Source organism: Drosophila elegans, unplaced genomic scaffold, assembly GCF_018152505.1.
Source record: "Drosophila elegans isolate 14027-0461.03 unplaced genomic scaffold, ASM1815250v1 contig_183, whole genome shotgun sequence".
NCBI classification, from domain to species: domain Eukaryota; kingdom Metazoa; phylum Arthropoda; class Insecta; order Diptera; family Drosophilidae; genus Drosophila; species Drosophila elegans.
Window position 1 is genome coordinate 4,755,379 of NW_024545550.1, and position 24,322 is coordinate 4,779,700.

Consider the following 24,322-nt stretch of genomic DNA (forward strand, 5'->3'; position numbering starts at 1 on the left):
AAATACAAGCATGATTCAGGGACAAATATTCTCTAATTTCTAGTCTCTAATTCTATACCAAAAACACTTCGAATATGTATATAAAAAAAATAGAAGTTATTGCAATTTTATCCGATTAAGGGTTTTAAAAAGTCACAGGCCCAGACTTAAACGGAACATCTAGAAAAGGTATGTCATATGTATGAGAGTGCTTGTTTATTTGTTTTTTAAAGATAGCGGGTATACAAAGGTCATTGTGACTGATACTGAGTCGATGATTCATGGAGACGATTCGGTGAAATGATTGTCGACTAATGCACAATAATTCTCCCAAACAAATAAAATGCCAGCCAATATTTAAATGATAAGGAAGAAACCAAAAGCAGTTGAATTTCAAATAATCCGGTAATCAAACTAACAGAATTTGGTTTGTTTGGTTGTTGCGTTTTTTTTTTGTTAATTACTCAAGTGTATACCTCGTTCCGAGCGGATCATTCGAGACCGAGACGCATCCGTCTGTAGAGGGGCGAGGGCTCGAGACAGACGCGCTTTTGGTATGACCTTTTCCAGCGGGAGCTGCCGATCCACTGCTGGTAATGTGCATGTTTCAGGTTTAGGCCGAAAAGTGGTAGAATCGTAATCGTAAATATGACTTTGTTTTGGATTTGTTTGGTAAGAGTTTCGGTTTTCAAATATAACCAAATGAAATGAATGTGAAAACAAGATAAAGTACATTTTTGAATGTGCCAACGGCACGGCAACTAAAGATAACTCAACTGTGCGTGACTATATACAATAAAATGTCGCTCGTATTCACTGGGAATCTTTGAACGATCTCCTCTACATCTCTGTGTTGATGGGAGTGTAAGCTGTTGCGTTAACTAGATGCTCTCTAACCTCCGTATACGATCCAATTTGACAGATCGTATTGCGTGCGAACCAAAGGCAAATAATATATAATTTGTGGCAGGCTCCACAGCTACCGACTGACTGAACAACTAAACAAGCCTGCCAAACGGGGAATGTGATGCAAACAATAACCGGGTATTTCGTACAGCAGTTTAGGTTTCAAGCTAGAACTTATGTCGTCAGGAGACGATACGCTAACAGAACCAGCACAACTCTCACGTACTTTGTCTCCGCAGGAATAACATTGGTTTTCTCCGTCGACGAAGTCTTCTCATACAGCGTGGTGGAGCGGCGTGGAATGATGCCACTTGTGCCGCTGACCGTGCGATTGCCGTTCGTCGGGTCGTACTTCGTTGCCGTTCGCGGCTTGGCGGGACTGTTCAGTGCTGTAAATTCGATGATAACATTCAAATGAGGTCAAACATTTGCTCATTCCAATCATCTGCATATCACTCACTGGGGTCTGCCGTGGGGAGCATCTTTTGGGTGGCCGAAGCGGGCCTCGGATTTTGAGCGGCCAGTCGCGCTGTGTTCTCCTTAATCGTAGCCGAGTCGATCGTGTTCTGACGCTTGAAGTTGCCGCCACTGCCGAGGATAATTTTATGCTTTATTACAATATCAAATTTTCTACTTAAGCTACTTACACTGATGACCGATCTGCCGCTGATCCTGCAGCATTGTAATTATTGCTTGGATTTACCGCACCCACGGCTCCCGTGGCAGCCGCCACTGTTGCTGCCGCGTTTGTCGGTCCAACACCTGTAATTAAATGTGAATCGATTAATTAAAATGTGTACTCCTTGGGATTGGCAAAAATTTAGCTTGAGTAAAAATATCTTGGGCGGAATCAAAACATAGAAAAACCCTAGTCATTAAACATAATTTATACGGATTTCTTTGATTTCATTTGCGTTTCAAGCCTGCTTAAATAAGTCACTGAGGAATATAGCTTACGTAAATAGAAAAGTTTGTTAATATTTGACAACAGTTTTTAAAACAAATTTTATCTATTCACTTAATTTGAAAACAACATATTTTTTGTTTACAAAATTCCGACAATCAAAAGACTTTAAATTAAAAACAGGATACATTACAACATTAATGTTCAGTGTTGATCATCTAGCAATCGATTCAAATTAGTATTTTTGGGAAAAGGTTAGTTAAGTTTTTTTCTAAATCCTGGATGTCCGACCAAGAATGTTTTTAAAAAAAAAAAAATAATAGGTAAACCGTTAGCCCCAAAGCGGGACTTACGCAATGTTTCCGCACCGGACGAGGCTCTGCGACTTGGCTTCGTACTGGACGCCGATATGCTCCTGTGGACACCTCTGTGTGTGGGACTCTGCACACCCGCACTGCCAGCATTGGCGCCCGCATCGTTGCCCGAGATGTTGCGCAGTGAGAGCGATGAACCGGATCGCGATCCGTCACTTTCCGGCTGCGTGGGATAAAGACTCTTTTTAGTACTTGTTCCGGCCCGAATGCCGAAAGGCAATCCGATATACAAACTTACGTCTGTGCTCTTGCGTCCCAGCAGTAAATACGTTGCAAATACATCATCGTAGCGCACCTGGGAGAGCGAAGCCTCGATCTCCGACCGATTGTAGCCCATCGCGACTAGAGCTTCTAAGCATCGCGATGCGGAAATGACAAACAGTTTGGTTGGTTGTAAGTGGATGATGTTTATGGACATTTAATCGACACTTTAATACGTTTAGATAGCGCATGCAAATTCATTACGTTTACATATATATATATTTGGCTAGAGGGAGGTCGCCGATACTCGAACTGATATGGTTCAATTTGGAGTAGCCGGAATTGTGTGTTCTCTTGGCCTTCAACTGACCAATCGGCAGTCAGAACATTAAGTACAAAACTAGGTAATTATGTATAAAAACCATGCAACTAGCAAACTTAAATAATACAATTGTCATCGCCGTTACAGGACCCAAACCGGAGGCAATTATAGCTTTGTGTTTGAATTGGAACGCGACGACATGAATAAAAAAAAAGTAAACTTCTCAGAGAACCCAATTTATTTCTCTTATTTATGTGCACATACCGACAGTAATTTACACAGGCAACGAGTAATACAAAAACCAAAAAAAAAAATACAAGAAAATAAAATCAATATTTGATTTCCCTTGGCTGGCTGTTCAAGTTTTTTAAATATTTGAGATTATCCGTTCTCTAGAGCCGGTTTGATATCTGAAGTTTTTTCCTGGACGGCCTGTTTGTTGGATTTGGCGGACAGAAAGTAAGAAAGAGAATAGAGAGTTGGTGGTTAATGCGGAACTCTGGACGACGAACGTTAACGTGTCCACTACACGGATTGCATACATTTTTGGGTGGATTCTTCCGCTCGTCGATCAGAAAGTTCACCATCAACATCAAGTTGTACGCACTACGCCGAATCGATAGCGAATTCTTGACACCGGTTTGTGACCCCGCAGCTATGTGAGAATTAACAAACGAAACACCATGAAGGTATATAAATGTAAATTATAACCAAAAGGATAGCACAACACTGGGAAATCCCAAAAAAAGGGAAGTCTGTAAGCAACATTTAACTACAAAATCAAAGCAACATGTTCATAAAAAAATAGTTGACATATAATTATTAGTAATGTTACATAGCAGATGCAGAGATAGAGAAAAATATAACAAAATAACTAATTGGCAGGCAAAACACCAGTCCACACACAATTCGTTAATAGTATTAGTAATGAATTTTGTATACAGTACCCGTCTTACCTATCCGCTTGGGATCGGCTAAATCGGCTTTGGGCTCAATGTAGGGCTTGAGTTCGTCCTCCTCAAACCCCATGTTCATCCACTTGTCGCCCATGATTGTTTCAAGACTAGCACGCTTTGCGGGATTCAGTACTAAGAATTTGCGGAGCAAGTTTTCGCAGTCAGTGGACATATAGAAGGGAATTCTGAGGGCATAATTGTAGTAGTTAATTTCCATTCGTAACAGATTCATCTTGAATCGTTCGCTTACCTATATTTGCCTCTGAGCACGCGTTCGCGCAACTCCCTTAAGGTGGAGCCATCGAAGGGCAGGGATCCGCTCACTAACGTATACAGGATGACGCCAAGCGACCACACATCGACCTCGGGTCCGTCGTACTTCTTGCCCTGAAACAGTTCCGGAGCCGCGTACGGCGGACTGCCGCAGAACGTGTCCAGCTTTGAGCCGGGCGTGAACTCGTTCGAAAAGCCAAAGTCAGCGATTTTGATATTCAATTCGCTATCCAGCAAAAGGTTTTCAGCTTTTAAGTCCCTGTTAACGAAAATTAAATTTATTTTAGCCAACAGATAAATACACTAACATATAATTAAACAAATTGTTAAGCATTGTTAAGCTTATAGTAATGATTTGCCCTCACCTGTGTATTATTCTTTTCTGATGACAGTATTGCACGGCTGAGACGATTTGTCGAAACTTGACGCGCGCCTCCTTCTCCTTCATGCGTCCGTGTAGAACCAGATAGTCGAAGACCTCACCACCGGACGCATACTCCATGATTAAATAAAGCGTCTTCTCAGTTTCGATTACTTGGAACAATTTAACTATGTTGGGGTGATCCAGCATCTTCATTATTCTAACCTGTGGGCAGAGTGGGATTAGCTCTTAGGTCCAATCAACTATTGTAAGCTTAACAACAAACCTCTCTGAAGAGCTTCTGTAGTGACCCAGGATTGAGTTGAGTCTTGTCAATTATCTTGATGGCCACTTCCTTGCCAGTGGGCAGGTGTTTCGCAAGTTTCACCTTTGCAAAATTACCCTTGCCGATCGTCTTTATGAGTTTGTATTTGCCGATATGCTCTTCCGTAGCGCGCCATCGCATGGGAGCACTACTCCGCATCTGCATGTTAGGCGAACCCTGCAAAAAGCGTACGGATAAGTAAAGATAACTTTTGGTGGTGTATATCAGGGATTGGCAAATGTGGTCAAATATCTAGTGCTCCCCAAAACTTATCCTAGTCGAAGATATAGTGAATATCAATCAAATGAAGACACTGAGCACATTGTTTCAGAGATAATTCTTTAACACAAATATCTTTAAATTTGTATCGTTTAAAAGTTGATGTGACTTTAAAAAACACATTTATATAGGTGTTTCCCTTGAGAATGGTCGATATTAAAATAGTGTTATTATGGTGATTTTAAAAATTGAGAAGACACAACATGAAATTCGTTTTTGTCCTGCAAAGTTAAGGTTTACCTGTGCAGCATTGTTGCTGTAAACATTGCTGCGATTCGCCACTACGCTTGGAACGTGGCCAGTACGATGATGGTGTACCACAGGCGGAACTGCTGGCCTCGAGCCGGACCCCGATCCATGTCCCGAAGTGGATTTTGGATCCACACTGGCTCTGGTCGAGCTGGTCACCGGCTCTGCTCGGCTGGAATTGTACGGCGGAATAGGCGCCACAATCGGCCGTTCTGAACGCCTCTTCGCGCTGGCGGTACTGGTTGCCGTGCCCGAAGCACCAGTTGCTCCTGAGGACGCAGGGTGACGGTGTGAAGACTTCTGGGCCAACAGAGCTTCGAATTGTCGCAAATTCTCCTCACGTCTCTTGGTCGCCGATATAGTGGTAGCAGTTAGTTTGGATGAAGCCACTCCGTCCACGACGCTGCTGCTGCTTCCGCCACGACTGGGCGAGGCGGAGGTGGAGGATGTGGACGATGAGCTTCTGGCCGCCGGAGTGGGTGCGGTGCCGGCTGGTCGCCAAACTGCCGGCTGCTTCTCGTCCTGCAAGTGCTGCTTCTGCTTGAGGGTGGCCCGCATGGCCAGCAAAGTGTCGTTGTTCTTCGTATCCGAGGCAGTACGTGCTAGTTTGGCCTTCGCAGCATTTGTTCCATTTGAGGCTGCAGTTGAATTCTTGGAATAGGCACCGATCGAGTTACGTCCATCGCTCCCACGCTGAAATTCCGATAGCATCAGCTCGTTGCTAGCGTCCAGTTCGCCTGCCCGCCTGCCGCCCAGATACTGGAAATCATTTTCCGAGGACATGTCACTAATACCCGGTCGTAAAAGGTTTTCCGTTTCGCCATATCGCTTGCTCTGCTTGCGCTTAATTTCCAGCTTCATAACGTCCATGGAGGATTGCGATTGTTGCTGGTTTTGCTGCTGTTGCTTGAAGCTCTCCTCCACGTTGTGGATGTGCTTCTCGATGGAGCCGAGGGCGAAGGACACGCCAACATCGTCCTCGGTGGACAGGAGGCTACTGGGCACTGGCTTCTGGCGCTCCTTTGGCTTGGGATGTGGCTGCAGAGTGGGCAGGGCGGAAACGGCAATCCTGGGCAATGGAGTCGCCTGCACATTACGTCGCCGCAGCTCCACAATGCTATCATCGTCGGCGACTCCTTCGAGATCCTTGCTGGCAAGATGAGTTCGCTGAAGATCCATTTCCGTTTCCGGCAATTGTTCACAGCTATTGTTATTGTTGTTATTTTGATTGCTAGAGGGCGCCACAGTTAGCTTGGGCGGTGCAGGTGCCGCCCCCTTGCGGGCGGCATACAGTCGCACACTCTTCCTGGTGGCATCGCCGCGATTTAAGTCAGGTGTCGTGGTAGTGGTGGCCTCCATTGCTCCTCCGTTTTGCTTTTGGTTTTGATTTCTCTGTGTTTTTTTTCTCTCTTTTGTCGTGGCACTACCTTTGCCTGTGTGTGTGTTGGTGCACAAGTACTTGTTGCTCGGAGAGATCGCAACTTTTTCTTTTTTATATATTTTTCAACTGGCGCTTGGCGTGTATTTAATGTTCTTACACTGTGAGTTAAGGAAAATTTATTAAATTGGAGATTTTTTTTTGTAACTGAAAATCGGCAGTACAATGCAGCTCACACCGAACTGCATGTGTGTGTGCTTACATTGGGCTTTCTAAATTCTCAACGCAGCTTTTGTTTGTTTTTTGTCGCCTAACCAACACACAACAAGTCGCAGTTGTTGCGCATTAAAACCTCGAAAATGAATTAAACACACAGCCAGCTAAAGGCAGCAACTTCCATTTATATACGTACGTATATGGGCGGAGGGGGAGAGCGTGTGTGATATTTACGACAACAGGCGGACAAGAGCTAATCTGTCTCCCCGGTGACACTGAAATAAACACTCGGCAAAGTGGGGGAGCGAAAGGGAGGGCAATATACCTACACACCTTTACCCACCAAAAGAGAGTGCGCGAGAGAGCAGTCACCTACGCTCTCGCACACACACACCTGTGGTGGAGGTGAGCTCTTGTTTGTGTGTTTGTTTTCCATCGCTCTTTTCTACTTCTACTGCTGTTGCACAAGCTCAGCTGAGATGCTCTCTCCCTCTCGACCTCTCACTCACTCGTGTGTGTGTCACGCTTTTCCTGCCCTCCGCCCATCCCCCTCCTACGCTCTCATTTCTGTTTTCTGTTTTATGATTCATTTGCCTTTTCGCTATTTTCCTTTGTTGCTTTAATTACTGTCTAAATAGTTACGATGTGGAGATCTACAAGTATCTGAACAATTCGTTCATATGTTCGTTAGTTGGCTGGTTTTATTTCATTTTTCGTCGCTGCTTCAGTGAGCAAAGCGAAAAGCTCCAATGCACACACACATACAATCGTGCGCACACCAGCACACACACATCAAGGCAAATGAACTACTTTTAGACAATTGAGCCGACTTTTTCACTGCTGAAAAAACACAGTTAGCTTATATACATCGGAGGTTTAAAAGTGTGTGGGTACTTTTCTTATTTATCACTTGAGTTATAAAAAAAATCACATTTCGCGCAAATCCCGATTATTAAAGGTTCGTTTTCGTTGGCCGGAGGAGTTCTTTAGCCACACGCTTATCTTATCGGAGAGGCACGCGGCTTTCGCAATTTTCGCACTCGCTTTACGTGGGGGTATTAAATTATTGCTTTGGTTGGCTCCTCTGTAACTCTGACGTAAACGCCGCCGACGACTACATCTACAAAACGCAGAAGACACCGAAAAAACACCAAAAACACAGCTAAAGCGACAGAAACAGCAACAGCTCAGCAGCCAAAGAGCCACTTGGCTACTCAGCAACTGGAACTGGAGTGCCGGAGAGCGAGAGCACGGAGTATTCCAAAGCACGGAATCGGTCTGGGCAGCGACGTCGACTGCGGCAGAGCCATCGGCCTTAATACACCAACACAGCACACACACACACACACACATTGGCGATCAGTGGGCAGCTCTCTCCACTGGTGGAGCACCACAATCACATAGTGTATCTGTGTGCTAGTTCTCCCACAAAGAGAAGCCCCGTTTGGAGCCCAAAGGTATGTAGGTGTGAGTGCGATATCACCTGAGCGTAACGCTGGGAAAGAAAATGTTAACTGTGTTTGCTGACAGAGATTAGTGTTCTGCGCATGTGCGCAATATACAAGTTCCCCAAGTTACGCAAAGCGCTTCTTCCCTGATTCACACATACACAGTATATCAATCAGACACCTTCACTTATCTATTAAAATCAAGAGTTTCCGGTTTTAAAAACTATTAGGGAGTTTTCCTAGTAATCAACTTCTCCCTACTTTATTCTTCAATGATTTACAGAGTGAAAGCCATGTGTAATTTACTAATTATCGAAGGACACTTTATGACGTTAGAAAGAAATCATTATTTTAGTTCCCCAACTTTAAAATGGCACCTTAAGGCCCTACCTGATACGGACTTCACAATTTTAGACTTTATAATAAAGTTGTTTCCATTAAGCTAAACTTATTGAATACATTTCAAATATAAACATCTTTGTTTCTCAAGTAAAACACAAAATCTTTCGAATCTTTAACACGAAAATAATCATTTAAATACTGTTTTTTTCTAAACGAATAATTATACAAAAAAATATGTTTGTCATTTACTGCTTGAGATTAAATTTAAACGGTCCCTTTAAAGCTTACTGTTGCTAATAATAATTAATAAAACTCTCAAACATTCTTAAAATTTTGCTTTTGAAATATTCATAGCTTCCAATGTATAAGAGACACCACCTAGGTAATTTTAGTTTGCAGGTCTTTTCAATTGGTTTCCTAATTAAAAACTTTCGCTTATCTTTTCTATTTACAACTAAGTAAAACTGAATGAGAAAAAATTATGGAGAACCCATAAATCAACTAACAAACAAAGAAATTATTCCGACTCTGTTAGATACAAAATAACTGTCTCATTTATATATTGGATCATTCTGCTAATTTTTAGCTTTCCAAGTGATGTTGGGTTCAATTAACTACTACGAGGTATCTGGAAGCGGAGCCGGTGAAACATGTCCGTATTAATTGAGCTAATTGAATAACTTGCAGCTTAATCTACATTAAAACAAGACACGAGATTTGAGTCAAGCCTTTCAAGTCCCAACCAAAACATTACAGATAGAATTGCAAGTTTTGCATGTTTGCTGACAGCAGGGAAATGTAAAGAGGTCAACTATTATGAACTTGTCCCCCGACTAAGCAACTTGGGATGATTTAAAACCGGGAATCAGTAATCTTGAACTCAATCCCTTAGTCTGTAAATGTGTAAGCATTAGGTCCCTATATCAGGTGGGCAATCAGACTGAAAATGTTTTAGATTCCGTTTGGGTAATGAGGAATCAATGTGGGGTAACAAAAATCTGAAATAAAACAAAATCCGTAATCAAAATAAAAGAAATCGTAAATCATTTGATTGTGGAGAACAAACCCAAAACCGTGACAGAAACAGACAACAACGAAACAACGATTACAATTAGGTTGAATGAAAAAGTGGTAGGGATAAGGAGATGGCAACACAACATCGAACAAATCGCAATGTTGATAAATGAATTGGTGAGTGTGATAGACCGATGACAAGCTTTATGGCTCTTAAGTGGAACTAAATCACATACAACCCCTAGAGCTCTGGCCTAACAACAGCCAGCAGGGTCATGTGTTGTTCTTTTTTATTTTTGGAAAACTCTCTTGAAGCCGCTAAAGCCCTGCCTATAATCCCTTTCTATTGAAAACTTGGCTTTAATCAAACAACATAACTGTATAATTACCAAATCCCACTATCCGTATACCTTGTGTCACCAACCATAAATACATACCCTTGAGGTGCGTGCCTTTTCACTGGTTGATTCCTTGGCTTTGGGCCTTTCCGCCTTGCTGGTGGCCACAATGGGCAAGCCGCCGTTCTCGATCATCGTCACCACGATCTTGTTGTTTCGACTACTGACGGTGCCACCACCAGCACCACCACCGGTTGCATAGGATGAGTTACCCGCCGCCGAGGCTGCATTTGTGGCCGCCAGATTTTTCTGCCGCAAGGCATTTGAGAGCCGTTGTTTCCGCTCCGCCCGAGCCTCCTCCTTTTCCCGCTGCAACTTGGCAATAGTGGCGGGTGTGTGGCTTTTGGAGCGCTTGAGAAACCTCATCAGCTGGCTCTTCACATTGGTGGCGGCACTGCCATTTCCCTGGCTAGTGGCATCACCTATTTCCTCGGCCCTACTGGATCGTCGGGATATCTGCGCCTTGGTGGGCACCTCCAAGCGACGGAATACACCATCGGCCATCCGCACAAAACAGCCCTCGGACATCTTGTGAAAGGAATCCGATGGCAACTTGTGGAAATCACCGTTGGGACTGCGATAGTAGCAGTGATCCGTGCGATGATATCCATCGCCCACAATGTAGAACTCATTGCGTCCCTCCTTGGGCGCCACTACTGCAGCGGCAGCAGAAGATTCGGCGGCCAGGTCGTCAGTCTTGGCACTACGATCCACGGGGAGTTGAAAAGCCATCAGCTGGGTAGTACTACTGCTGCTGCCACCCGCTGCATCCTCTGCTGTTATGGGCAGGGCACTACCGGAGGTACCCTGGCCAGGATTAGCCGGCTTCAGCTCGCTGATCGTAACCGGTCGACGTTCCGGATTCTTGCGCATTATACTGCCATTGCGCAGAAGTGAATCTCGCAACAAGGAAAGCTCATCCTTGCGCAATGGCTGCACCAGTGTGGGGTAATGTTTCGAAGACGTCGATTTGCGAGTGGAGGTTCGCCGATTTCCAAACTGTGGGGCCAGTTGTGGTTCCTCCTTGTTGTTGTTGTTGTGGTGTGTCTGCCGGTGACTCGAAGTCTGGCCCATGGTGGATTACTGTTGTTGTTTTTGGTGGGTGGTGCGGTTGGTTCGGTTAGTGTTTTCCGTTCTCGTCGTGGCACGGTTTTCACGGTACACGAATTAATGGCCCAGTTGCAACAAAACTTTGACACATATTCCCTCGTTCTTCGCGTTGGCAAATATCACAGCGATTTTCGTGTATAAACATTGAGATCCCTAAGTGCGCGGGTGTTTGTATGCATATAAAAGTATGAATAAATTTTGTTCGTTTAGTGTGGCACAATCACAATTCAGGCGCTGCTTTGTCGCTTTTATTTCGAAAAGTCCATCTTTTTTAATTCTATTAGAGCACAATGAGTGAACATTGAAGACGCAGTAAAAGTCACAGTCACTATTTTCAATCACAGTCACAGCAGAGAACTTATAGAGCTCTTTTATTTTGCCTTTTAATGCACAGAGAAAAACATTACTATCGAAATAAATTATCATATATATTAAAAATAAACATAATAAGGAAAAGAAATTGTATTTTACATTTATTCCTTCTTTATGTGGCCAATAACAACTTTGAGATTGTGTTAAAGTTTGAGTGTAAAATTTTTATTTTCCATATTTTTTTAAGCTTTTGTAGTTGTATTTTTCAAATTCTTAATTCTTTTTATAAAATGTAAATTTGTATATTCTTTTTCGCATAACGCAACGGCACATAAAATTATATCTGATAAATTTCCTTCACAATTTTGTTCAGTTATCAAACTGTACTATCATTGGCACAAATAAAGTTTTTTTCTTTATTTTTGTTATCTAATGTTCGAAGAAAAGTTTATCTTGATTGTTTTTTGGTTTAGTTAAAAATTAGGATACAAGTTTTGATAACTTTAGCTATGTGCATAAGTTGTGGACTATCTTTCTGGCTGTGGATCTGGAATATTTTTAAAGTTGTTGCTTACAGATGCGAGGGGGTGTTGGTGAAAGGTAGGGTTTATGGTAGTTTTAGGTAGAAACACTTGTCTCTTATCAGTTATCGCACTTTACACATCTCAGTGTGTGTGTGTCTGTGTTTGTCAGTTTTTGTAGATACAAGACACTCGCGATAAGATCCACACGCGTTCCAGCTGAGCTTGCGGGTGTGAGTGAATATGGATTGTGGATCGTAAGCCTTGGCACGCCCGATACAGAAACACAGATAGTAGATGACCAGCAACAACAATCATACGCGTTAAAGAGACAACGATGAAGCCCCACACATTGCTATTGCTATTTCTGTGATTCCTTCTCGCTCTCTCTTTTGTTGTTGCTGTTCTTCTGCTAGTTACCTCGTTTAAGCGTTACTTACACGCACACTAGCACACACTTAGACTGTTGCTTTTGCGCGTGTGTGTTTGGGTAGGAATTTGTTCATTTTTCCTTTTCATTCCGCTTTCGTTCTTTTCGCTTGCACTACTACTGTTTTTCTTTTTTTTATTTCTTGTTATACTCGTACTTTATAATTAAATTAACTTATCACCCGCAATTGGCTCATTTCTCAATGTATCTGCGAGATGAATTGGTTGTGGCTCAAAAAGCTGGATATATTTCACTGGAACTGCAACACACACATATGCACAGCCAAACCAGGCTGGAAATTTATAAATTAAACACTATTTAACCGAATTTATTTATAAACACACGTGCGTGTGTACTTAGTATTTAGAGAGTGCGACTGTGATTGTGACTGTGCCTTTTCTACGTCAATTCGGTTTATTTTAAGCTGCGTACTCATGCCCTTGATTTCATTCTAAGCTCCCGTTGATCAGATTAGCCAGTGACGTTTATTATCGCGGATGTTGTAACGCCCTGGGATTATGATTACAATTATATACTGCGCTCTAACTTTTTGCAATCTCTTCGCTTTTCTTGGCTTTTTTTGCTCGCTTTTTGTATTGTTTTGACGTAACGCCGCCCTTGTGCTTGTGCGATAATAACTGGTCACAATGGCAGAATGGCGAATTAAAAATTGAAAGAAGAAAAAAACAATACCCGGAGTCAACTCATCGCGGGGCGATAACGATACAGCTATAGCTACTACGGCAAAACGATATCGGCGGAGAGCGACGGATAATGACAACAGAAACAGCGCGACGGTGACCACACGAATGAAGTGGAACTTAATACTAAAACAAGCTTTCGACCATCGCTACATGCTGGCTCCCATTGTGGCTGTGGAATGTAATTGTGGATGTGGCGAGCGCGAGCTTGGCATTTTCGCCAAAGTTCTGCGTCTGGGAAGGTCGTTGTTGCTGTTATTATTTTTAATTTTTTTAGTGTTGTTGTATCTACTCCAAGACAACGACGACACACCCTATAAATCGTATGCAATCTGCAGGTAAATGCAGGTGATTCATAACCACACAAACGCGTGGCACACACACACTGCAACAAAAAAAACTGGTAGGAACAACAACACACATTGCTCGCCAAACATTGAGAAACTTTAAAGCTAAAAAGAGAGAACTCGGAAGAGCTTAGCATGGCAAAGGGATCTCCATATAATTTTTGGAACCTGTCCGCGAGCCGAGCTTGGATTCCACAAATATACCACATCGAAACAAAAATTAATACCCGACTTAGCATAAATTGAGAAACCCACAACAAAGAGTCAAGAGCTTTATAGGGATTCTCAAAAAATAAAACAGAAAACTCCAAGAAATTTTAAATATTTAGAAAACAATTGAATTCAAGCACTGTACGAAACTAATGTACAATGAAACTCTAATATGAAAACACTGAAACAGTGTTCCTAGAAGTCTTTAAGATCTTTAGAAAGTTCTACAGTAGAATTTTAAAGCTTATTCTACAAAAAAAATGTTAGAGAAAGTTGAATATTTATTTCCTTAAATTAAGCTTCATGTTGTTTTCAGCGTAGGAAAAAATAAAATAAAGTCTTTGACGATATACTTTACAAGTAATTCGAGAACTCAAATTGTATTGTAATACTCAAACAATTAAATTTAATAAAACAAAATTGAGGTCTTTCTAAAAACTCAAAAAATTCAGAAAGATTTAAAAAATATAAAGCCTAAATATACGAAAAATAAAAGTTTTCGAAAAAAAACTCGCCAACGATAATATTCTTGTGCTATTAGTTAAGATCTTTGTAAGTTAGTTACTCTTTCGATTGCACACTTAACATCCACAACGGCAACTAGTTAAGCTTATTTACCTACACCATTTTAACTATTCAAGTGTTTGTCGGATCGGATAAAGCATACACACTCTCGCAGAAAAATATTTCAAATCAAAACAGTTATATGCTTGTGCGGAGAGAAGTGCAGAGATCTCATGAATTTGGCTTAGACAACGAACGGAAAGACTGAGAGAGAAAAAAAAGAGAGCTAGAATAATGTGATGTGATTATCGAGAATGGTTTAAAATACTATAATTGCATTTCTGAATGGAAGTAGTCAGCTGTATTGACTCAGCCTTTTCGCCTTTCAAATGAAGCAAAGTCCACATCATTTTTAGATACTTTAAACCATGTTGTGGTTACCAATTAGCAAGTGGCTAAGACTTTTGTTGGTTCCCATTAGCATGCGAGAAGTTAACATAAATCAGAAGTATTCCACTGGCAACTGCAACTGTATTATAAAATCATCCTGATGGTAACCTAAATACATATATACACATTCCTCAGTAGATAATGACTTTACTGACCACTATTTATGTTTTTAGTTCTTAAGCGTAACAAAAGCGATGGAATACGATATAGGGACAAAAGTAGATTAATTGGAACTGTGTTTACATTGACCTTAATGTGTCGCAAATATGATATATTGGCACAACTGCGTTCTGTATGCAGTTTACTATTACTCTTGGTGAGGGCTTTATTAAGAAAATTACGTAATTACATAATTTAGACACATTGAATATACGTACATATAACTTGAATATTTAAATAAGTTTTCCCCCCACCCAACAATATTCTGGGACAATTTTGATACGACTCAAAGGACACAAAGGGTGGACTCCTAATAAGTAAAGTACTTTCTTAACATTTAAAAAAGAAAAACTTTTTTTTTGTACTACTACAGATTATTTTACTTTAATTTCGATGAGCATTGGCAGCAATAAATTTTTGTTTTATTTTTTTTTTCTTATATATATAATTATTGTTGAAAAAACCTAATGTTTATTCTCATATCTTTATGATAAGCAAAATTAAGCTTGTAAACAGAAAACTCGGATAGAATTCTGTTGTTTACAGACAACCTGAATATGAGTAAGCGGGTTTTTTGAGTCCACCCTTTGAAAACTAATAACAATACGAAAAATATGACCCAAGCCACAGGACTCATGATGATAGTAACTAGAAGATGGCACCGAACACGGTTGGTGAACAAGGCTCCCAAAAGAGACCGACTTAAAGACGTGGGGACGGGTGACAGATACAGGGATTGGCAAAGCAAGGGAGTACTCACCTTGGCGGACGAGGTTCTTTGCTTGATCGCGGAGGGATGAGCCGAGTGGGTGCTTAGCACGTTCTTGTTCACGGCGGGCGCCACACCGCTGCCGGGGGCGTGATGGTGGTGGTGGTTAATCGCTGAGCTTGCCACCGCCGCCGAGTTGTTGCTGGACAAGCGGGCACCGTCCGTGGTCATGTTGTTGGCCACATGATGATGGTGCTGGTGGCTGTGCTGGTGCGAGTGATTGGTGTTGGCCGATGCCGCCGAAACGGGCGCTGGGGTCACTGAGCCCACTCCACCTGTCGCTGCCCCCGCCCCCGATGTTGTCGTGGGCGTGGCCGTAGTACTATTGCTGCTGGCCGAATTCGAGGACGTTACAATGGGCATCATTGTTGTGTTGGCGACTGGCGTTGTCGTTGGTGGCAGTGACACAATGTTGGCATTGGCTGAGTCGTGCTGCTGCTGCTGCTGCTGCTGCTGTTGCTGCTGATCCTTGACCGAATGTGAGGATGTGCTGATTGAGTTGGTGGCGTAGGTGGCGGTTGTGCTGGAGACGGCGGCCAGCGGTGGCGCCGCATTTGTGGCGCTCGTCGCTGGCGCCGCGGGCGCTGCAACATTGGAGGAGGTGCCATTGGACACGCTCTCCGCTGGCAGGGCTTCAGGAACTGGCTGCAGTGTGGTTCGCATTGCTGTCGACATATTTCAATAATTCAAATGGGTTCTTAGAGATTCTGCACGTGAGATTCGAGTATTTTCCGGTGAGTCTTTCAAGTTTCAGTGCTTAAAATTAGTCAAATGCCCAGTGGGTTTCTACCATCCGTGGAACTCCTTCACATCTGCAAAGAAATATAACCACAATTAGTATAGAGTTGAATAAAGCTGCACGCTTGTGTCTATCGGTGCTCATTTAATTGCTGGTCATTCCCTTGGCATTATCAAAAACGTAGTCAATTACCGACTCAGATAACCGACCTTAAGCCACAATACTTTTAAGAGCACAATAAATAATCTCCTTTGTCTGCTTGGTTCTACTAGCTTTGTCCGCTCGAAATCAAGCTGTCCACTCAACACCAACAACTTGAAACTGAAAACTCAGATATTACCAGAGTAACAATAGCCATTATCCGCCAATTATTCAGATATTTACTTGATCTAACCATTCAACTCGTTTCTTTTGTGTATCATATAAGTTTTAAGTAAATACTATTTGGCGTATATAGACCGTTGGACATAAACAATGGAAAGTAAATTAACTTTGACGACTTGCTTCATTATTTTGCGTAATCAGCGGAATATTTTAATCAGTTCAAATATTATTGGAAAGCCGATTACGCGAACTACTCACATTACCATATACATGAATCTTATTATATTTCTATACATATAGTTATTTTTAAATTTTAACAGTAAGCAGTATAAACTAATCAATTCGCTCATGAGGTTTACCACCCTACTCTACAAAAACAAATTCCGATTGATTTTGTTCGGTATATAGTCGTCGGTCAGGAAGTCGATGACACTCTCGATTTCGGCCTTTAGCTGAACGTCCTGCAGCATGCGCAGTTCCTGGCGCACTCCCGGCTCCAAGTCCTTGCGGGCGAGGAGGTCATTGATTTTCTTGTTGTCGCCGGTGCCCAGGGCAACCGCTCCAGTGCCGAGGGCGGGAATCTCGGAGGGGTGTAGTCCAATCCAACGCAGTGAAGGTGTGTCAAGTCCTTGGCTGGAAAAACTCATGGTCTGCGAGCCATGGCGGTAGACAAGCATAATCTCGATGCCAAAAGGATCGGCGTCCACGAGAATGTAGGCCGGCAGCTGGTTCTCCTCAGTGAGCCGATGGACCATCCTTCGAGTGCAACAATCGGGATATCCTTTGCCAGTTATCAGGATGAAGCGTCGGTCAATAGTGTTAAACACATTCTTGGACAGCAGACTCTCAAACACCGACTCTTTTTCAACAACTAAAACGAAGTCCGCCTGGGTTTCGATGCGATCAACCTTCTCGGGATCTGTGGGCAGCGTCATCGGTCCACAATACAAACTGCTGTCCATTACATCCCCATTCGTCATTAGCAGCCGTACATCGCCTGCAAGAGGAACAGATCAGCTGGGCGGCCTTTGGTCAGGGATTCCAGGGGGACTCACCTGACATCAGGCCCTTGGAGGCGGCCAGGATGCCCAAACTTAAGGGGGAAGTATTCAGCATTCGACAGACATCCAGCCTGGCTTCGGCAATCCTGGACTGCGACCGGATCAGCATTGAATCACCGTAGTAAAGTCCACGGACGGTGAAGCTGCCACCGCGAACTTGCAATCGGTGGACCCGGGACAGCATGTAAACCAGCAGGCAAAAACTATGCCGGCTTCCGCGGCTATTATATGTAACCCGTCGATATGCCGTGGTCATGTTCGGTAATGAATTTCGGGGAACCCTTAAAGTGGCATTGCCGTGGACCAAGTTTGCCACCAGCTCAAGGGCAATCCGTTCTAAATTCTCCACCAGTTCACCCATTATTAAAGTAAATTTTTTCTTATTCAATACTAATTGTTATCTTCGTGAGTTCGTTCTGCTACAATCTAAAAACTTGGTTTGATGGTATGAAAAGTATTAATTAATTGTTATACAATAATCATATTTGTGAAAGTTTGTTAGTGTAAATTTATTTTTGGATGATTAGAAAAAAAAAATTTTTTAAAAGCCCATTAACACCCGAATTACATGAATACAATTTTCTGTTTTCTTTGTCTTATATTATATTTTTATATACTACTAAAACTAATGTAATTAAATATTAATATTATTAATAAACTTTGGCCCTTTTTGCTTTTTGATATTCAAAAATTTGCGCCAAATTGTTAAATTTATTTAAAATTAATTCTTTAATATATTTTTTATATCATAATAGCTTTAGCTGTCTTATGATTAAGTGTGAATTATTATATAAGTTTTTAAAAATCTACTACATTTTAGTAACATCACGTAAATATATTGATATTATTGTTTAAATTATTAGTTTTTTCTAATACTTAATTTTATACTTTAAATTTTTATTTGGTTTTCTTTATATTATTTATTCTACTAAGAACGTAAAATCGTATCAATGCCAATTTATGATTTTTTTATTATGGCTTTACCCGCTAGCTGCATTTTAACAAATACTTGGTTGTTGAAGACTTATACTGAAACAATTACAATAAAGCTTTGCATTTTTTTCATTTATCGCTATTTCGCTCATTTTCACAAACTTCTAGGAAATATAAATTTTATCTGAATTCGAATGTTGTTTCTTTTAGTTGTTTGATTTCACATTTTAACAGACTTTCGAGTAGAGGCGAATTATTGATCTAAATTAATTGCAGAGAGAGCCACGCCCCCTGTTTCTTTTTTTTGAATGCCTTTGTCACAAGCGGAAATCCCCAGGAAAATAAGTGGAAACTGAAGGCGGCACACACACACACGCCCACCGACCTACGCACAGTAATATTTCATAAATACGTAAGCAATTCGTAGACTTACATACCGAAAATCAAGTGGGCTTGCACATACTTATACTTTGTAAAAGTTTATCGCGTAAATCGTTGCGTGGAAACATTTCGAGGGGGGTTATAAATAATATCCGAAAGGAGCTTGCTGGCTAAAAATATCACCAAAAGAAAAATTCCCTTTCCGTGAAAACAACTGTTTTTTAAAAATTAAAACACACACACTATTGGATATAGAGAGCGCGTAGAAGACCGAGAGTGCCATAAATTTATGTGAATTTCTTTATTCGGTCTTTCTTTTTTCTGTTTTTTTTTTTTGTATGTGCAGAAAAGTGTACTCGTTATTACAGAGCACGCACACACAGACGTTTAGGTGGTGTTTGGGGGCGGGCGGGGGTCCGTTTTCTCATGAGAGAGAGCGCCAACGAATGGGCTAGGAAAACTAACGAACGGAACGAAACGGAATGGCAGCCCCTTAAAGTATTGATTTGCTGGCCATCCATGGCGCTGCCACTTCTTGTACTTACCAATCAAATATATGTAACTTCCGATCGGCCCAAAGAGGCGTGAAAAGCTATAGCTGTTGCTGTTCTCCCTTCGCTCTCCGCTTAGAGAGGATTCGCTAGCTGGGAATCGCTGTTGCCATCGATGTAACGCATTATTATTATTTAATTTCGATTTTCCTTCTTCCGAATCCAATTCCCCGAAAGTGGTTTAGTTGGAAAGGCTTTTTACCGACTTTTACCGAAGCAGAGGCGAAAACGAATACGAAAACGACGACACACACAACGAAATGCAAATGCAATACATAGCTTTCTCACTCGCTCACTCGCTAGCTCGCCCGCTCCCGCTCGCTCGCTCTCGCACAGCAGCTCTTGGGTTTTCAATCAGATTTTTCTTTCTTATATTCTTTATCGCGATGTTTTAGGAAAAGAACGGTCACCGATTTTTCACGAAGATTACGAACGCAATTGTTAGCCCCTTTTGTCCCCCCTCACTGAACACTAACAACAACAACAAGAGTCTTGTTGGCAATAAATGGAAATTCGCTATGCTCTGCGCTGCTCTGCCCTTCGCAAAACTAATGTGTATCCGCGATGGGGTAACTTGATATTAAGTCGATTATTATTATCAGCCGATTAAGCCGCTGTCGGTGGTCGCAACTTGGTTACGACGATCATCCCGTTCACGCAACGTAGTTAAATATTACTATTTTCCTCTGTCCACATCCACTTTGGCAGCAACAAAAGTATGTACGTCTCGGTCTCCCAAAAAAATTCACATTACGATACGGCAGCCATATTGTAGCAGTGTTGCCAGCTGGCTGGCGACAAAACAACCTAAAAATGTTCCAATATCGGAAAAAAATCTACTAAAATCGTTTTCCGGTACGTTTTTTAAGTGAAGAATTGAGCGCTACATGAAAAACGCAACAACGATGCAAAATATAAAAATGCTACTAGGGCTCTATAATTTATTGAGATTTAAGCAATAGTCCCAATTTTTTTAAATATCTATAGTCATTTAAACATTGGTGATCCGAAAATGATATGCCTAGCAAATGATTCGTTGACATAATATATAACATATATTTTAATCTTAATAAATATCCTATGTACATTACGTCGTTAAACTTTTGTTAAGAAGCGTCTAAATGGTTTTCGCGATTTCACAAGAATTGCTAAAATTGAAAATACATTTATTTAAATATGGCTTAACAGATTATAAAATAAAAACCTACACGGTACAACTGCCCAAATTACACACTTGTTCTATAAGAATAATTGTTATACAATAAATACTTCTGGAAGTCGATCAGAAAATCTAATTTCCTGGCAGCAAGAACAACAGTCTGGCAACAACGTTTCAGACAAGTTCTGCTAAGAGAGGGAACGTTAGACAAAGAGAATCTTTAAGCGATCTTAAGAGAAAGTGCAAACAACAATTCAAAACTATTACCAGCTCATTTAAACAAAAACGTCAGATCATTAAAGAAACTTAACAAAGTTATGAAAACTGTTTGTCATTTAAATAATAGTTTAAATTAAGGGTCAATAACAAACGACCTTTTATATTTATTCCACTTTTATTTCAATAAATTTACATTTGTATCATAGAAATTGATCTAAATAATGTTAAAGGTCATATGGTTTTAACTATAAAAACAGACGACTAAAGTTATGTCTTAATTCTAAGGATAATTTACTTAACTCTATCCTCCCTCTACCTATTTATAGACTTTGATGTTTTAGTTTACACTTTGAGTAATGCCACAAGGCCCTGTTTATCTTGATATTGTTGGAAATAACTATTGATCTTTATGGAAAAAAAATATATATAATAGTCTTTAGGAAAACTGTAGACCTGATAGTCTTAAGCAATATCAAAAATAATAAATATGTCACTAAGAAGTTAATTGACAATTAAATAAAGTCAAACCTTTTAGATGTTCTTACTGGCAGTGGTTTTTTTGCAACCCTAAGAATCCCTAAGATTTTTATGATTTCTGTGAATCTTACAATTCTTCTTGGTTTCCTCAAAATTTGAGAACCTTATCACAAATTAGTGAATTGGCTGTGAGGTTTTGGAACTGATCTCCATCCACCGTTTCAGTAAATCTCCCGGTTGAACTGTGGCCTGTTGCTGCGGCATAGTTGTCCTCGGGTATTGATATTCACTAGCCATCAATGTGGGCGTGGGCGATGCTAGGGGCGGGAAGACCGCCAGGTTACGCTGACTTCCTTGGGTCTCGGACCAGCCGTAGTCCCTCGATGGCTGAGCAGCTGTTCCCCATTGTGTTTCTTGTCGGATCTGCGACTCGAATCCGGAAGACTGCGAAGATGTGCGGGAGAGTTGCTGCTGCTGTTTCTCCTCGTAGTGTCTCATCAGACTGGCGGTGCTTAAGTCCTGGTTGATACTTTGATTGGCCGCCACCCAAGCTCCTACATCGGCCCCACCGACATTCCTGCTCATCGCTGGCAAACGTGATGGCATCAACAGATTGTGTGTGGACCTGGTGAAAGCCTGGTTTTGGGCCAGGTTATTGGGTGCAGGACGATACCATTGGGACTCCAATGGCCTCATTGGTTTCTGCTGGAACATCATCCCTGGTTGGGGGGGCGGTGTAACCACCGTAGACGCTCCTCCATAGTTCGAGGACCAAGCATGCTGTTGCTTCGACAGACGCAACGAATCCAGAGAAAGCAGTGAAGCTGGCGGTTGGATGGTTCGCTGCGAGATCGTGGGGGCCGGCGAGTGGCAAACAGAGGCGGAGGGCAGGGAAAGATTCCCATTACTGTTATTGCTGCATCCACTCAACTGCTGACTGAGCATGCTGAGCGTTTCCTCATCGCATTCGTCCGCACAGAGACGATGGAAACTCTCGCAAGCGGATTCGTTCTGGGACACTTGACTAAGCAGATTGGATTTATTGGTAGCCAACAAAGCTAGGGTGAGCACACTACCCAGCAGCTGTAAAAGACTTTGTTAGAGTTTGATATATATATTAAAAGCTCAACAAACTTACTATAAAAGAGATTCCATTCATATGAGGAGCCAAGAGTTCGATTCCCGCTGCATACGCACTCCATAACAGCAGGACAATGGTGAACCTCGTGAATTTCAGTCCGTCGTTGATCTTGTGTAGGAAACTCACGGCCAACATGGCATATGGGTAGACCCCAACGAAACAAGATGCAAAGGTTGCCTGCTGCACCTGCTGCTGACTTAAGCCCACCGAGTAAAGCAAGAGTTTGCCAAAGGTGCGGCCATATAATAATAGTTTGGCAGTTGTTTCTCGCCGTTCCAGGAAAGTTCCAATGACCGCAGTCGTCACTCGGATCAAGGCCAGCACATGAGAGTAGACATAAAACAAGGCTTTTCCCAAGAAATCGCCAAGGAACGTCCTAAATTGATTGATTGTTCCATGTGGCAAGCTGCAGAGGAGGCACAGAATGTTGACCACGGTTAAAATAGTCATCAGCACGCGGTATCGATGAAGTTTTTGCTGCTTTTGGGCACTGGCCAAGCGGTTAAAATGCGGCTGCTTGAGCAGCGATGCTCCCTTGATGATGTAGTTGAGGAACTTGGAACTCAAAACCATCTTCTTCTTTTCGTGCAGGACCTTGTTCAAATGCCGTTCGCAGCTGCTGCACAAACGAAACTGCTTCTCCAGTCGTTCTCTGTGCGGAAATATGATATATATAATATAATATAGGGAAACCATAAACATTTTTGTGGCTCTACGTCTTAAATACTGGACCTGATTTTAACATAAGTCAAGCTATCTTTTGCTGCCACCATTTGTATAAAGGTTTCTTGCCGATTTGACAGCACCTTTTGTAGAATTTCATAGTTTTTTTATCCCACCTGTAAACCTTTAGTTCCTGATCGAATCGCGACTCATTCTTGGGCTCGAATTGTGACAGTTTCTCGACCTTCAGGCGCTGCGCCTCGTTGCACGGATCGCATAGGCCATTTTTCGGTGCTGGAGGATTAGCAGCCAGGACGTCGGCGTAGTACGAGTTTGCGCAGATGCTGGAGCTGCCCTGGGAGCTGTTCTTCTGGGATCCGAGGCTGCAGTCCCGCTGCGACGTCATATCCCGGTTGTAGTCCCCATCTTTGGTGAACCCATTGTACTGCTCGCATTTTGGACAGGTCCAACTGTTTCGATTTGCGTAGGGAACTCGTGCGTTTCCATTGCAGAACCAGCAGTTGACCCTGGCGTCGTAGCGGGAACTGCGGATACTCCGGAAATTAGTTGCAATTACCTGATAATGCGGTTAGCAGCACTCACCGTATATTTACATATAATTTGTAGAGGAACGTGCCCGCCACAAAGAGAATGGCCAAAATCGGCAGTACCGTGGCCGCCAGCGGTATTAGTAGGGTTATCATTTTGTGATTCGAGGGATTTGTGTCCTTGTCTTTATAACCCGACTGGTTCCTCAGTCGCTCTTTGGTGGTCAAGTCACTTTAATATCCAGATACTGGCTATGCTTTAGCTATTTTCAAGAAACGCCGGGTGTGCATTTCAGCATTAGCGCGCGCATGGAATAACCCCAAATATATCGCATGAATCTAGGGATGGCAGTAGTGATGCGCAACTATTTAAATTCGGCGTCCTTCGTCATTTTGATTTCGTAATGGGACAGTGTGAAAAAGTAGAGGTGTATTTCGGTCAAAATAATAAAGGTTTCCAATTGTATTAATAATCTTGGTTCAAAAAATTGAAAACCAATTAAAGACCATATTTATGTCGTTTATATTATAATTTGTATTAAAATAATCTGTCGAATGCAATGCAATAAATATTGCTAGCAAATTTTTCAACCCGGTTTGGGTATCCGCTATGCGCGGATTATAATTTGTATTAAAAAAAATAATCTGTCGAATGCAATGCAATAAATATTGCTAGCAAATTTTTCAA

The 24,322-nt window shown here is 41.9% G+C and overlaps 3 protein-coding genes across 28 annotated transcripts in view; all 3 read right to left on the reverse strand.

Annotated features, from left to right (window-relative positions):
- LOC108143378 (MAP/microtubule affinity-regulating kinase 3) overlaps positions 1 to 20,176 on the reverse strand; it is a 31,396-nt gene extending 11,220 nt beyond the window's left edge. For 2 of the 25 annotated variants that reach the window (XM_017267727.2, XM_017267735.2), the window contains exons 1-12: positions 7,534 to 8,328; positions 5,121 to 6,668; positions 4,563 to 4,778; positions 4,281 to 4,501; positions 3,893 to 4,174; positions 3,634 to 3,827; positions 2,402 to 2,514; positions 2,143 to 2,326; positions 1,533 to 1,647; positions 1,346 to 1,473; positions 1,112 to 1,274; positions 456 to 569 (exon numbers count right to left, since the gene is read on the reverse strand). In XM_017267727.2, the coding sequence (XP_017123216.1) occupies positions 456 to 569; positions 1,112 to 1,274; positions 1,346 to 1,473; positions 1,533 to 1,647; positions 2,143 to 2,326; positions 2,402 to 2,514; positions 3,634 to 3,827; positions 3,893 to 4,174; positions 4,281 to 4,501; positions 4,563 to 4,778; positions 5,121 to 6,488 (3,098 nt within the window). In that variant the 5' untranslated portion in view covers positions 6,489 to 6,668; positions 7,534 to 8,328. Of the gene's footprint in view, positions 1 to 455; positions 570 to 1,111; positions 1,275 to 1,345; positions 1,474 to 1,532; positions 1,648 to 2,142; positions 2,327 to 2,401; positions 2,515 to 2,905; positions 3,342 to 3,633; positions 3,828 to 3,892; positions 4,175 to 4,280; positions 4,502 to 4,562; positions 4,779 to 5,120; positions 6,669 to 7,533; positions 9,512 to 9,964; positions 11,313 to 12,730; positions 13,512 to 15,429; positions 16,251 to 19,421; positions 19,534 to 20,104 lie in introns of those variants that run through there. The other 23 variants (XM_017267743.2, XM_017267740.2, XM_017267722.2 and 20 more) reach the window with 22 other exon arrangements.
- LOC108143382 (meiotic recombination protein W68) lies at positions 16,686 to 19,535 on the reverse strand. The gene is made up of 3 exons (XM_017267747.2): positions 19,422 to 19,535; positions 17,557 to 17,995; positions 16,686 to 17,498 (listed from the first exon to the last, which is right to left on the reverse strand). Exons 2-3 carry the CDS (start codon positions 17,921 to 17,923, stop codon positions 16,870 to 16,872), a joined length of 996 nt encoding a protein of 331 aa, XP_017123236.1. The 5' UTR covers positions 17,924 to 17,995; positions 19,422 to 19,535; the 3' UTR covers positions 16,686 to 16,869.
- Positions 20,177 to 20,344: 168 nt separating the features above from the next.
- On the reverse strand, positions 20,345 to 23,993 carry LOC108143601. Of its 2 annotated transcripts, XR_005977033.1 has the most exons (5): positions 23,690 to 23,993; positions 23,263 to 23,631; positions 22,421 to 23,075; positions 20,636 to 22,365; positions 20,345 to 20,575 (listed from the first exon to the last, which is right to left on the reverse strand). XR_005977033.1 is itself a non-coding variant. In XM_017268124.2 (4 exons), the coding sequence occupies exons 1-4, from the start codon at positions 23,788 to 23,790 to the stop codon at positions 21,457 to 21,459; spliced, it is 2,034 nt and encodes a 677-aa protein (XP_017123613.1). In that variant the 5' UTR covers positions 23,791 to 23,993; the 3' UTR covers positions 20,345 to 21,456. The 2 variants fall into 2 exon arrangements, 1 of the variants encoding a protein (XP_017123613.1); XM_017268124.2 differs by having other exon boundaries at positions 20,345 to 22,365.
- Between the last annotated feature and the right edge of the window lie 329 nt (positions 23,994 to 24,322).